Genomic DNA, 12,527 nt, shown 5'->3' on the forward strand with positions numbered 1-12,527 from the left:
TTTTCTCGACATCCTTGCCAACATTCGCTATTTGTGGTTTTTTTGACGATAGCCATTCTGACAGGTATAAGGTGATATCTCGTTGCGGTTTTGAATTTCATTTCTCTGATGATTAGTGATGTTGAGCATCTCTTCATGTGTCTATTGGTTGGGCAAATTATTTAAACTCACTGTAACTCAGAGACCGCATCTGTAAGCATTACCCAATTGAAAAGGCAATTGTAAAGATTTATTGAGATAGCTCTTGTAAAAAGCACTCAGAACAGAGCTTCCCACATGGAAAGGGCTTAATAAATGTTAACTATTATTTAAGAGGTGGCATCAATAGGACTTTGTGATTAAATGAGAGATAGGAGCTTTCAGGGAAAGAGGACTCAGTGCCTGGGTTCAACAACTGGGTAGATAGACAGTGGAACAACAGGAAACTACTAGAGAAGACTTAAAGACTGAGAGGATTAGTTCAGTTTTTATGTAAAAGACCTATTGTAAACTCATAAATCCTGACTCTTGTAATCCAGAAAGATTCTGGTAATATGAATGTCACTTTTTCTGAGTTTTTGGTACAAGTGCATTTTTTTAATCCTGTTTTTACATTCCTTAGTCATTTCAATGATATGGAAAAGGCTAAACCAGTAGCTTGTACTAAAAGTTGCCATATTGCACAGAAGTTTTCCATTTGGTAATTTTAACAATTATTTTTATTAAAAAGCACTTTCTGGAAGGCAATATTCCAAAGGATCCCAATTAAAAGTATTTTGTAGGGGTAAAACTTTAACTGAAAATTTATGACATAAAGACTACCCTTATAATACTTAAATGTTTTTATTCTTAATCTTAGCAACTAATTTCTAAGCATTAATTCAATAATATTTATTGGAAGTAAACTATGGACTCCGTAATAGTGACAGTAATAGTTAATACTGAATTCTTATAATGTACTGAGCAGTATTAAGTGCTTTATGTATATTAAAATTTTGGGGGAGATTATGAAATATAAAATACTGCTGCTAGATATTATACCAAAAGCACAAGCAATAAAAGAAAAAATAGATAAACTGGACTTCATCAAAATTAAAAACTATCTGTGCTTCAAAGGACAATACTAAGAAAATGAAAAGACAACCCACTGAATGGGGGAAAGTATTTGCAAATCATATATCTGATAAGGGGATTGTATTGAGAATATGTTGATATAAAGTATTCTTACAATTCAATAATAATGAGACAACCCCATTTAAAAATGGGTAAAGGATCTGAATAGACACTAAAGAAGATATACAAGTGGCCAAATAAGCACTGAAAATAAGCACATTAGCTAACAGAGAAATGCAAATGAAAACCACAATGGATACTACTTCACACCCACCAGCATGATGATAATAAAAAAGATAGATAATAACAAGTATTGGTGAGGATGTAGAGAAATTAGAACTCGTAAACACTGTTGGTGGGAATATAAATGGTAAAGCCACTTTGGAAAACAGCTTGGCAGTTGCTCAAATGGTTAGTTATAGTTATCATATGAATCTAGGTATATGTTCAAGATAAATGAAAACATATATCCACACAAAAAGTTATATACAAATGTTCATAGCACCATTATTCATAACAGCCAAAAAGTAGAAACCACCCCAATGATAAATAAAATATTTTCTATCCATAAAATGGAATATTATTCCACAATAAAAAGGAATAAAGTATTAATACATACTACATAATGGATGAACCTTGAAAACATTATGCTAAGCTACAGAAGCCAGACATAAAGAAACACATACTGAATGATTCAATTTATATGAAATGTCCAGAGTAGGTAAATCTAGAGATAGAAAGTAGATTAGTGGTTGTCTAGGCCTGAGGAGGCTGGGGGAAATTACGAGTGGCTGCTATTGGGTACAGGGTTTCTTTTTGAGGTAATGAAAATGCTCTAAAATTGATTGTGGTGATGGTTGAACAAGGTTGTGAATATACTAAAACCAAAGAATTGTACACTTTAAATGGGTGAATTATATGGTAAAGTGAATATCTCAATTAAGTTGTTTTACAAAAAAGATAATGCCCCTCCACATGAAGGACTTCCTATTGAGATCAGAGGTTGGTTCTTTTCTATAAAGAACCAGATAATAAATATTTTAGGCTTTGTGGACCATACAGTTTTTGTTGCAGTTACTCAACTCTGCCACTGCAGCACAAAAAAAGCTACACAAAACACATAAACGAATGAGTATTCCAATGAGGATTCCAATTAATGAGTATTATCAACAATGAAATCTGAGTTTCATAATTTTCATGTGTCACGAAATATTTTTCTTTTGATATTTTTTCAATGATTTTAAAATGTAAAAACCATTCTTAGCACACGGGCCATACAAAAACACAGCATTCTGGATTTGGCTCATGTGCCATTGTTTGCCAACCCCTGATCTAGATTCAAAATAGTCATGTCACAGGAAAACATAAAAAGACCTCCCCTTTTCTCAATAAATTATCTTTTAAAAATAAGTCAATTAAGTCAATACGTACTTTTAATTTTTCTTTTAAAGCTTCTTTTTCTGCCATAATCCTTCTTAAGTCAGATAATGCAAGTTCTTTTTCCTTTTCCATAAGACTAACAGTATTATGGGAGACTGTGGTTTGGGTAGATTCTTGTCTGAGTGCAGATAATTCTTCCTGTGCCTTAATGTATTAAAGATATAAATTAAAAAACATTGGATATGCTCCCAGTTAAAAAAAGGCAAACTAAACATATGCTACTTTTGCTCTCTTCCCAAATGCCACCAAAATGAGAGTAAAAGGATTAATGTAATAATAGTAATAATAAAAACAAAGGACAAGGAGATTGAGGGAAGTGCCAGCCACAAAATTTGGGAAACCAAACAGCAGATGGACAACTAGTAATTAACTAAGCAGTCCCAAGAAAGCAGAAATCTAAGCCAACAGTGGGAAAAGCCCAGAAGTGGATCAATTTGTACTGCAGAATCCCAAAAAAGCACCAGAAGTGAAAACGGCTTTTTCAACTTGGCCTCTTAACCTGTATGTCCTTCTCTCCCTCCAAAATAGCAAAAGGATTTCATGGGTGATTGGTATGGGAACAAATTTTGGTGATAAACACCATGCTTTGCTCAGACTCACCTTGCCCTCTGACAACTGAGGCTTTATAATTAGCCCAAACTGTACTGAATCTCCCCTCCCTATCCCTAGAGGCTAAGTCCTTAATATCCAATTAGTGAGTGCTACCCACTGTTTCATAGACATATCCCAACATGTCTGAATCCCAAGGATACACTTGGTTCAGAGTCAGGCTGAGACTCATTCAGTAGTTTTAGAAATAGGGAATTATCCCTAACTGACCTGACCCGTAGATAAGCTAGAAAAGAGGAAGAATAAATATAAAAAAGCAATAGAAATCTCTGCTTTGGGAACAGGATGATAGCAGAAACTATTACTTATTAATTCTAACTGTGAAGGAGAATCACTAAGGTCCATATATTACAGTAATTTAAAGGATATATACTGGTACCATTACAGTTAACTGGTGCTATATAATCTTTTGGCTTAATTATAATCAATATCTTACTTCATTATATAAGACACTTAGTTTATCTCTTTCTGCTGTCAATAATTTAACATTGGACTGTATATCCTCCATATGTTTTTCAAATCTTTCTAGCATATGCTGAAGTTCATCTCTTTCTCTTGTGATCAGATGAATTTCTGAGTTGTAATCACCCTGAAACATAATTCAAAAACAGAAGTTATCATTTGTTATAATTATCACCATTTGGTTGCCACAAGGATGCTGATGATGAGACTGACTGAAAGATGCTAACAGACAAAAAGAACACAACTTCTTTAATGTAATTAAGGAACACAACATTTAATCTATAAGGAGAGAAGGAGAGAGAGTGCTGGCAGTACTGGGGCAAATTTTCTGGCCTTCAAGTTCCCAGCAAGGGACCCAGTTGCCACTGATACTACTTGATCAGATTCTATGAGATGTTTCAACTGTCATTCTCCCTGAGTTGTTTATACTGGTGGTAACTAAAGTATAATCCCCAGACCAGAAGCATGTAGCATCTGGGAACTTGTTAGGCATGCAAGTTTTGGGACCCACCCCAGACCTACTCAATCAGAAACTTTGGGGACAGGGCCCAGTAACTGGTTCATCAAGCCCTCCAGGTGATTCTGATTCATACTGATTGTTGGGAATCCCTAGTTTATAACCCACTCCAGGGGAGGAATTAAGAGGGTATGTGTATAGCTGCTCATCCAGTACAAGTAACTGTACAGCCTCGCACATTCCTCAGTGTCTTCTGTGACTAAATCTAAGATCAATTTCCCTAGCACACCAACCCCCAACTATCCCAGCTTCAAACCTATGTGAGGTCTATTTTTGCAATCAGATAAATATATTGCTTTTTTAAAGATTTATTTTATTATTTATTTATTTATTTTATTTATTTTTGGCTGCGTCGGGTCTTAGTTGCGGCACGCAGGCCCTTTGCTGCGGCACGCGGGATTCTCTACAGTTGTGGAGTGTGGGTTTTCTCTTCTGAAGTTGTGGCGTGCAGGCTCCAGGGAGCGTGGGCTCTGTAGTTTGCGGCACGTGGGCTCTCTAGTTGAGGCGGGCGAGCTCAGTAGTTGTGGCGCGCGCAGGCTTAGTTGCCCTGCGGCATGTGGGATCTTAGTTCCCCGACCAGGGATCGAACCCACGTCCCCTGCACTGGAAGGCCGATTCTTTACCACTGGACCACCAGGAAAGTCCCAATATAAATATTTCTACCAGACGGTGTACATTAGGGACGTTCACTGAATAAGCAACTACTTCCAACATTTCTAAAACAAGATTATGCCTATTATTCCAGTACAATTCAAAAAATCCACTATCTTCATAGCTATTGTAGAAAATAAATATGGTAAATGTAGACTTGGGATCTGTGGTATATTAATGTTCAAGTACTAAATGCAGAAGCTCCAGATAGTGATAATCTGATAATTTGGTACACTGGGAAGCATCCTGATCTATGTTATTCAATATCTACTGTGCACATACCATGACCAATGTAGACTTGGTAAATGGTAGATATCTGTGAAGTTCCCTTCACCTGCCACTTGGAAATAAGTTATCCTCTTGGTTAAACAAGCAAAATCAAGGCATAATGGATGAGATTAGCTATCTGGACACCTTAAAGGACAAGATGTATTATAGGACAAAAGCAATTAGGGTGAGGACTTAATCAAGATTTAAATAACGATAAAAGAAAATCTGTAACTTAACAGTATCTAAATAAAAATATCTTATAAAAAGGAGATGGGCTGCCTATGTTTTAGAAAAGGAGAGCTCAATGAATAAGGATTTGACAGTCTATTTTCATTACTGTCTAGGTCTCAGCTTAAACGTCACTTTCTCTAAGGAGTCCTTCAAGATTCTTCAACCTAATTCAGATCTCCCTCAATGTACTCTCATAGCATTCTGAATCTTTCCTGTATTCTTTCCTCATTAACACTTACTATACATGAGATTATAAAGTTATTTACATGATTGGGTGTTTAATGTGTCTTTGCCACTAAAATGTAAGCTCTATCAGGGACACAGTAGGTATCTGGTCTTACCACATCTTCAGCACCTAGCACGGTACCCAGTAAAATGAATGAATTCCCTACTTTTCCAAATATATCTTGTATGTAGGTATTTATATTTGTGTTAATAATTCCCTTTTACCACTCCACTGTTCCTAACACACACACACACACGCGCGTGCACACACAATGCTAAAGACTGTGAGGATAGGAAATAGGTCTTCTTTATCTCATATTCTGGGTGTCTCATTCATAGTACATTCTCAGTATATGTCTACTGAACCGAACCTAATTTTCTACCTAGACCTGATGTGCTTTGAACCAGCAAATAATAAGGAAATGAAACATTTACTAGGAACTAGGTGTTATGTTGAACCCTTCTACAAATTATCTCATGTAACCTTCACAAGAGGCTGTAGTTACTTTCCTCACTTTGCAAATGAGGAAACGTGAAGTTAGGTAACTTGTCTAAGGTCATAAAGCCAGTGTGCAGAGTTGAAACTTCTATCAGGTTTCCAACTCCAAAGCACTTTCCGCTACACTATACTCAAAACTCACATTTGGAACCCTAGTGAGTACAAGGTGAAAGAGGACAGTGCTGTCCCTACACAGACAACAGAGAATCAATGGGTGTACTGTTGACAAAAATCATTGATATTAAAAATGTCAATATTTTTCTGAGTTGCTGCAATCCCAAGAAACTCTGCCTAACAATTTGCCATAAAGCAGGGGTTGAAAACTCACAGCCTGTCCCTAATTCAGCTTTAGAGAGGTCTTTGTTGTCTGCCAACAAGTGTTTCTAAACACGTTTAAAATACCAAATTTTAGGTGGGAATTTACTCTAGTTCCCAGCACTCACAACTGTCTTATACTCCATCCATTTCACTCATGTACATCACCCATTATTCCTTACCATGCCTGAAATTTATTACTGGGACTTTAAAATGCTATCAATGTCCCAACTTTCTAAACTTTAGAAAGTAAATTCTTTATCTATGTCAGGTAACATTAGAACATTTCAAGAAGTAAATAAGTTGAAGGGGGGGAAAGTCTTTCCTAATTTCACCAGTACCTTACCAATATATCTCAATTTATCTTTCAATTATGAATTCACACCAAGCAAACAAATCAAACATTTAAAAGCGTTGAGGTACTTATCTACTCAGTTCTATTTAATAAATACTTGATTAAACTCATCAACCATCTTGTAGAAGATTGTCTGACACAATGAAGGTGATCAATTCAGTGATTTTTTCCTGATCCCTAGGTATATATGGAGCTTGAAAGACAACTCAGTACACATAAATTAACTTACACTGTATTTTCCACTAGTTCATTGTGCTTGTAACAGATAACATAGCATAGTGTTTAAACTAAACTTTGTAAATCAAATTCAGCCACTAGCCAATGAGGTTAAAAAACAGTCTAATCAGAAAATGACTCAAAACCATTTGACAATGGACAGAGATCTTCAGGAAAAAGATGACATAATTGGTTAATAGAGCCAAGTCTGAAATCAAATGTTCTGAGTTTTAATGATTTTACTCCCAACTTCCCCTAATTTTATCTAGTGTGTAGACAACGTTAGGGTCACATAAGCCTCCAGGACTCCTATAGTTCCAAAGCTTAAAATAAAGAAAAATCTAAAGAACCCAAATGATATTAATAAAACGTTGAAAATAATTAAGACCTAAAATAGAGATACATGCTTTTAATCTCTTATACATCATGGTTAACTTTAAGTAATATATGTCTTTAGACCACCGAGTTGTAAATGTGATTGTAGTGGACAAATGGGATGATCTGTCCAGCACTCACTGACATTTTGTACCTTCCCCTGTTGCATAGTTATCATGGAAGATGACTGGTCTGTACAATGTGGCCTGGCTTTCTGACTGGTCCAAGGCTGGGAATGGCATGAAGCCATATAAACAAAGCCACTCTGTTTCAAGAGACAAAATGCATCTGATACAGAAAGTAAAGGATAGAAAGAGTGGAAATGTCCAATAGCACGAGTTCCTGGTTCCAGTTTCTGGAAGCTCAGATGCCCCCGCACTCCTCCCATATATATAATGAGCTATTCAATCTTTCCTTAATTTCCAGGAGTCAGTATGCTTTGCTTTGTTCTTAAGTAGTTTTCCTAATTAATTCAGTGTTCCTAAAGTACAGGTCATGGAGGAAAACAAAAATCAAAATTAAGAAAGACTTCTTAAAAGCAAGTAGAATAACGTTACATTTAATACAATAATAAACCATAAAAGTTTGCTCATAAAGATACTTTCTTGCCTTATCAATTACTCTCATAAAGAGATATTACCTTTTCTAGTGTCTTAAATACTGGAATTTTTTCACATGTAGAATGACTTCGAGAGCAAGATCTTCGCTGTATTAAATGCTGGAGTCTTTCTAGCTCTTTCTTATAAAAATCTCGTTCATCTTCTATACCTTTCAGAAATGTATCTAAACGAGAAGGTGACTTGTCTCGTCGTTTTATTCCATGTTCTAGCCTCATCCTCTCAACTTCCAAAGTAAGTTCTTTTTCTGCAAATTAAAGTATAAAATATTAAAACAATGTTGCATATAAAATGTATAATCAGCCAAATAAATTATATCAATAACTTTTACAATGTAGGTTACTAAAAATCATTAGCTATTTCGTATATCACCTATAACTGCCAGATATCAAAGAGGTAAATGCTGAAAGGAAAAGAGAAAAAAAACAAAAGCAAAAATTAAAAGTTTAAATAAAATCCAATAAGTCAAAGTCCTCTGCTTTTGTCATATACAAGGATAGGTACTATTTAGTACTACACAGTAGTACTGAAGCAGTAAATCACCACATGGTACATTATGATGACCTGAAAATGCACTAAAAGAAAATTTACCTGTAAACAACTGATCATAATGTGGGCAATTTTAACATTAAGCTTGAATTTAATATAGTATATACACAAAGAGGTCAAAACAACTAGTCTTTCTTCAAATAAACACAATTATTAACTTTTACCATAGAAATCACCTTTTCAGGAGTCAAAAGTAGCCTAATACTGGCAATTTCATATAGTTCAATTTAACTGATATTCTTTACAACTCTAAAGCATGAAATGATTTTCAACACATTTTCTGATTCACTTTCCAGCTTTTCTTTCATTCATTCCACAGATAATTATTGAGTATTTACTATATGCCCAGCATGAGCTAAGGATACAAGTATGAAAAACATAGCCAAGGTCAAATAATTATTCTAGTTGTAGTAGGACAAGAGCTACAAAAGAACACCATGCAATGCAATCTGGAGGATGAATAGGGGAATTCATTCTGAGGAGTGACCAGAGAGGTAAGAAAGTATGAGAGTGGAAGGAACAGGCAAATGTGTTAAATGCTAAGTCAAATAAATTGATGAATGGAAAGTGTCCACTGCATTTACCATAATGGAGGTGAGTGGTGACCCTAACAAGAGCTGTTTTATTGGTGATGTGAGGACAGAGCCAACTGGAGTGGACTGAGGTGCTAAAGGGTAGTTGGTGATCAAGCAGAAAAGTATAGATGACTTTTTAAGATGTTAAAGCTATGATGAGAAGGAAAGAGTGGCTGGATAGGAATGGGTACAATTTTTGCTTTTAGAATGGGAGAAGGGTAAGCACGTTTGAATACCAATGGGAAAAAACAGTACAAAGGCTAAAGTTAGGAAAGGAGATAATTAATATGAAAGCGTTTTAAAATTAGAGAAAATGGGATCAGAGAGAACAGATGGAGGCAGTGGCCTTTCATAAGAGGTACATGTAACAGGAGGGAAGATAAAGACGGACAGGTTCAAGACCTGGGGACAGGAAACCGACGGAATCCCTCCCTGACGGCTTCCATTTTCTTAGGGGAAACCAAAGGTTAAGATCATCCTCTTAGAATGGGTTTACTGAGAATGAAAAATATTTGAAAATGTTCCCTGCAGAGACTGGACAACTAAGCAGTAAGAAATATAGAGTAAGAGTTCCATACATCACTGAGGGGGTGGGTGCTGTGGTTTGGGGTCATATATAATTTACGGTGCCATCGATACTGTCGGGTGCACACGCAAGGAGTGCTTAGCTGCTCGTGTGTAAGTGTTTTGGTTGATCCATGGCTAGGTTTTGGGCAGGGGGATGTATTCAAAACACAAAGAAACGAGGGAGTTTCAGGTATCTGAAAAATTACACTGAAATGGCAGGATAGAGCTAGCATGAAAGGAAGTAAATTGCAAACTTTTATATGTAGGTCTAAGCACTTTAATAATATATTAACCCATTTAATCCTCACAACAACCTTTTGGGTTAGGTGCCATCATTAACCACATAGATATGGAAACTGAAGCAATGTTAAGTAACATGCTCAAGTCATGCAGCTGGTAAGTAGAGAAGGTCAGACAGATAATCCACACGAATGCTGAAGAGCCTAGGATATAGCTTCTTCTTAAAATAGCACACTGGCTTTCTTTCACTACATGGAGTTTGATGGCACCGGGCTTCCACACTTGCCATCCCCTCTGCCTGGAAAATTGCCCCAGATCTTCATATGGCTGGTGTCCTGTCACTAAGCCCTTGGATCAGTCGATCTCTAGCATACCCTCCCACTGTATTGGAAAACCCTCATCACCTAAAACTAACTTCTTCACTTATGTGCTACTAGTTTGTCTCCCTAACTAGATTAAAGCCGCCACAAGAGCAGGGGCCTTGTGTATCTTGTTTACCATTATGTACCATGGCACCAAAATCGGTTCATAAACACTTGTCAAATGAATGAATGAACAAATGAATGAATTCTTACAAGTTCCTTAAACCAACTCATTTAGGATGGGGTACCTGGCAGAAAGCCTATTTCAAGTGTGTGTGTGTGTACTTTAAGATGATAAAACTGCATTTACTTAAAAAGATTCTATACTTCAATTTTCCACTATTTCAGAATGGTCTTCCACGTAGTCTTAATTAATTCTATTATTGCATGCCTCAAAGAAGGATATATATACATTAAAAAATATTCAACCGTGGTTCCCTGTACCAACTAGTCAGAATGTAAAAGGCCCCTGTAAGGTCCTTGAGGCAGAGAGGTTTTCTACTGTATCTCAGTGCCTACTCTGGTTTCTGATACACAGCAAGCACTCAACAAATATTTATTGAATGAATGAATGAAAGATCATCTACTACTAAAAATAATACATTAAGAGGAAATTACAATCACTTTTTAAGTTATCAACATTTTATATTTTACCTGTAACTGCAAAACTTTCAATTTTTTTGTTAAGTCTTTGCTTTTCTTGTTCAAGCTGATGAACAACAGTTTCCAGGTCTGATTTTATAAGGAGTTCATCACTCAGTCTCTCCTTTTCTTTATGACATAAGTTTAATTCCTGAAAATTTTAACACTATAATTAAGATTTCTAGCAACTTTATAAATATTATAGCACTTAAAATAGATATTTGTAAGCACATTTATTTAAGAGTAATTCACATACACACTTTTAGTCAGTCAAATATATATGGTTTCAATGAAAGTTAATTATCAACTGTGGCTAAAAGCAACAATAAAACCCAAATTCAACAGTGCTCCTTCTAAAGTAGTAGAACTATTGGATTTTATTTTCTTTTAATTTGTTTAGCATATTGTCTTTTTAAAAAATGAATATGTACTTGTGCAATAAAAAATTTTTAAGCTTTTTTTATGTTTAAAGGAAAGCAGAAGACAGTGCTGTAAGACTACCATAGGTATATGTAAGTACAAAGGTTTCTCTCTCAGCCTCATCTGCGCAATGAGGATAAGACCAGTACCTGGACACTGAGGAGTCATCTATGAATGGATGAGTCTATGAATGTGAAGCACTCTGTACAGTGTCCGGCACATGGCAAGTACTTAATAAGTGTTAGCTAATAATATCATTAGTATTTACCTTAAAAATACATAAAATGTGGTACCAATGGAAAAAATAAGAAGGTCAGAAAGTACAGCAAGATCTTGCTGTCAGGCAACAATACTGAAACTTGGTCAGAGTTCTGAGACAAGCATTATGAATCACATATAACTGTATACAGTGTGCATACAAAGAGCAGTGAACAAACAGCAAAAATCCCTGTCCTCATGGAGCTTACACTGTAGTGAAAACATCATCAAAACATCTACTTTACATTTATTGACCTCACTGGAGAATTTAAAAATATCTATTAAACTCAAGAGTAGACAACATTTAGCAGGTTTAGCTAATTCAATTATTCAATATTGAGCTGAGGGACTTCCCTGGTGGCACAGTGGTTGAGAATCCGCCTGCCAATGCAGGGGACACGGGTTCAAGCCCTGGTCTGGGAAGATCCCACATGCCACTGAGCAACTAAGCCCGTGCGCCACAACTACTGAGCCTGCGCTCTAGAGCCCGCGAGCCACAACTACTGAAGCCCACGTGCCACAACTACTGAGCCCGTGTGCCTAGAGCCTGTGCTCTGCAACAAGAGAACACCACGGTGAGAAGCCTGCGCACCGCAACAAAGAGTAGCCCCCGCTCTCCGCAACTAGAGAAAGCCCGTGCGCATCAATGAAGACCCAACGCAGCCAAAAATAAATAAATAAATAAATAAATAAATAAATAAATAAATTTATAAAAAAAATATATTGAGCTGAACTGAATACCTGCAGTTGAATAAAACAGGAAGCCATTGTGATGCACTGTTAATAGTGAGCATATAAAAATCAACAAGTATTTGAACACCTATGTGCCAGCATATCACAAATGGCTTTGTTTTTTAATTTGCCTTATGACTGCCACCAGAACATTACAGCTTGACTGTAAAAAGAGTATAAGTAATGAGAAAACTTGGAAATTAGTATTAGTCTTTGCAATATTAGTGGAAACTCATCCAATTTAACAGGCTATTAAAAAAAATTCTTAACAATCTTTTGGATGACCACCTAGAAGTTTCTACCTGTAA

The 12,527-nt window shown here is 36.1% G+C and overlaps 1 protein-coding gene across 1 annotated transcript in view; it reads right to left on the reverse strand.

The window, feature by feature from the left end:
- CEP135 (centrosomal protein 135) overlaps window positions 1-12,527 on the reverse strand; it is a 75,234-nt gene that overhangs the window by 36,618 nt on the left and 26,089 nt on the right. Inside the window, exons 10-13 of the mRNA XM_059924088.1 lie at window positions 10,822-10,960; window positions 7,898-8,121; window positions 3,578-3,730; window positions 2,524-2,676 (exon numbers count right to left, since the gene is read on the reverse strand). Of these exons, the coding sequence (XP_059780071.1) occupies window positions 2,524-2,676; window positions 3,578-3,730; window positions 7,898-8,121; window positions 10,822-10,960 (669 nt within the window). The remainder of the gene's footprint in view (window positions 1-2,523; window positions 2,677-3,577; window positions 3,731-7,897; window positions 8,122-10,821; window positions 10,961-12,527) is intronic.

This window comes from Balaenoptera ricei, chromosome 5 (assembly GCF_028023285.1).
Source record: "Balaenoptera ricei isolate mBalRic1 chromosome 5, mBalRic1.hap2, whole genome shotgun sequence".
NCBI lineage: Eukaryota > Metazoa > Chordata > Mammalia > Artiodactyla > Balaenopteridae > Balaenoptera > Balaenoptera ricei.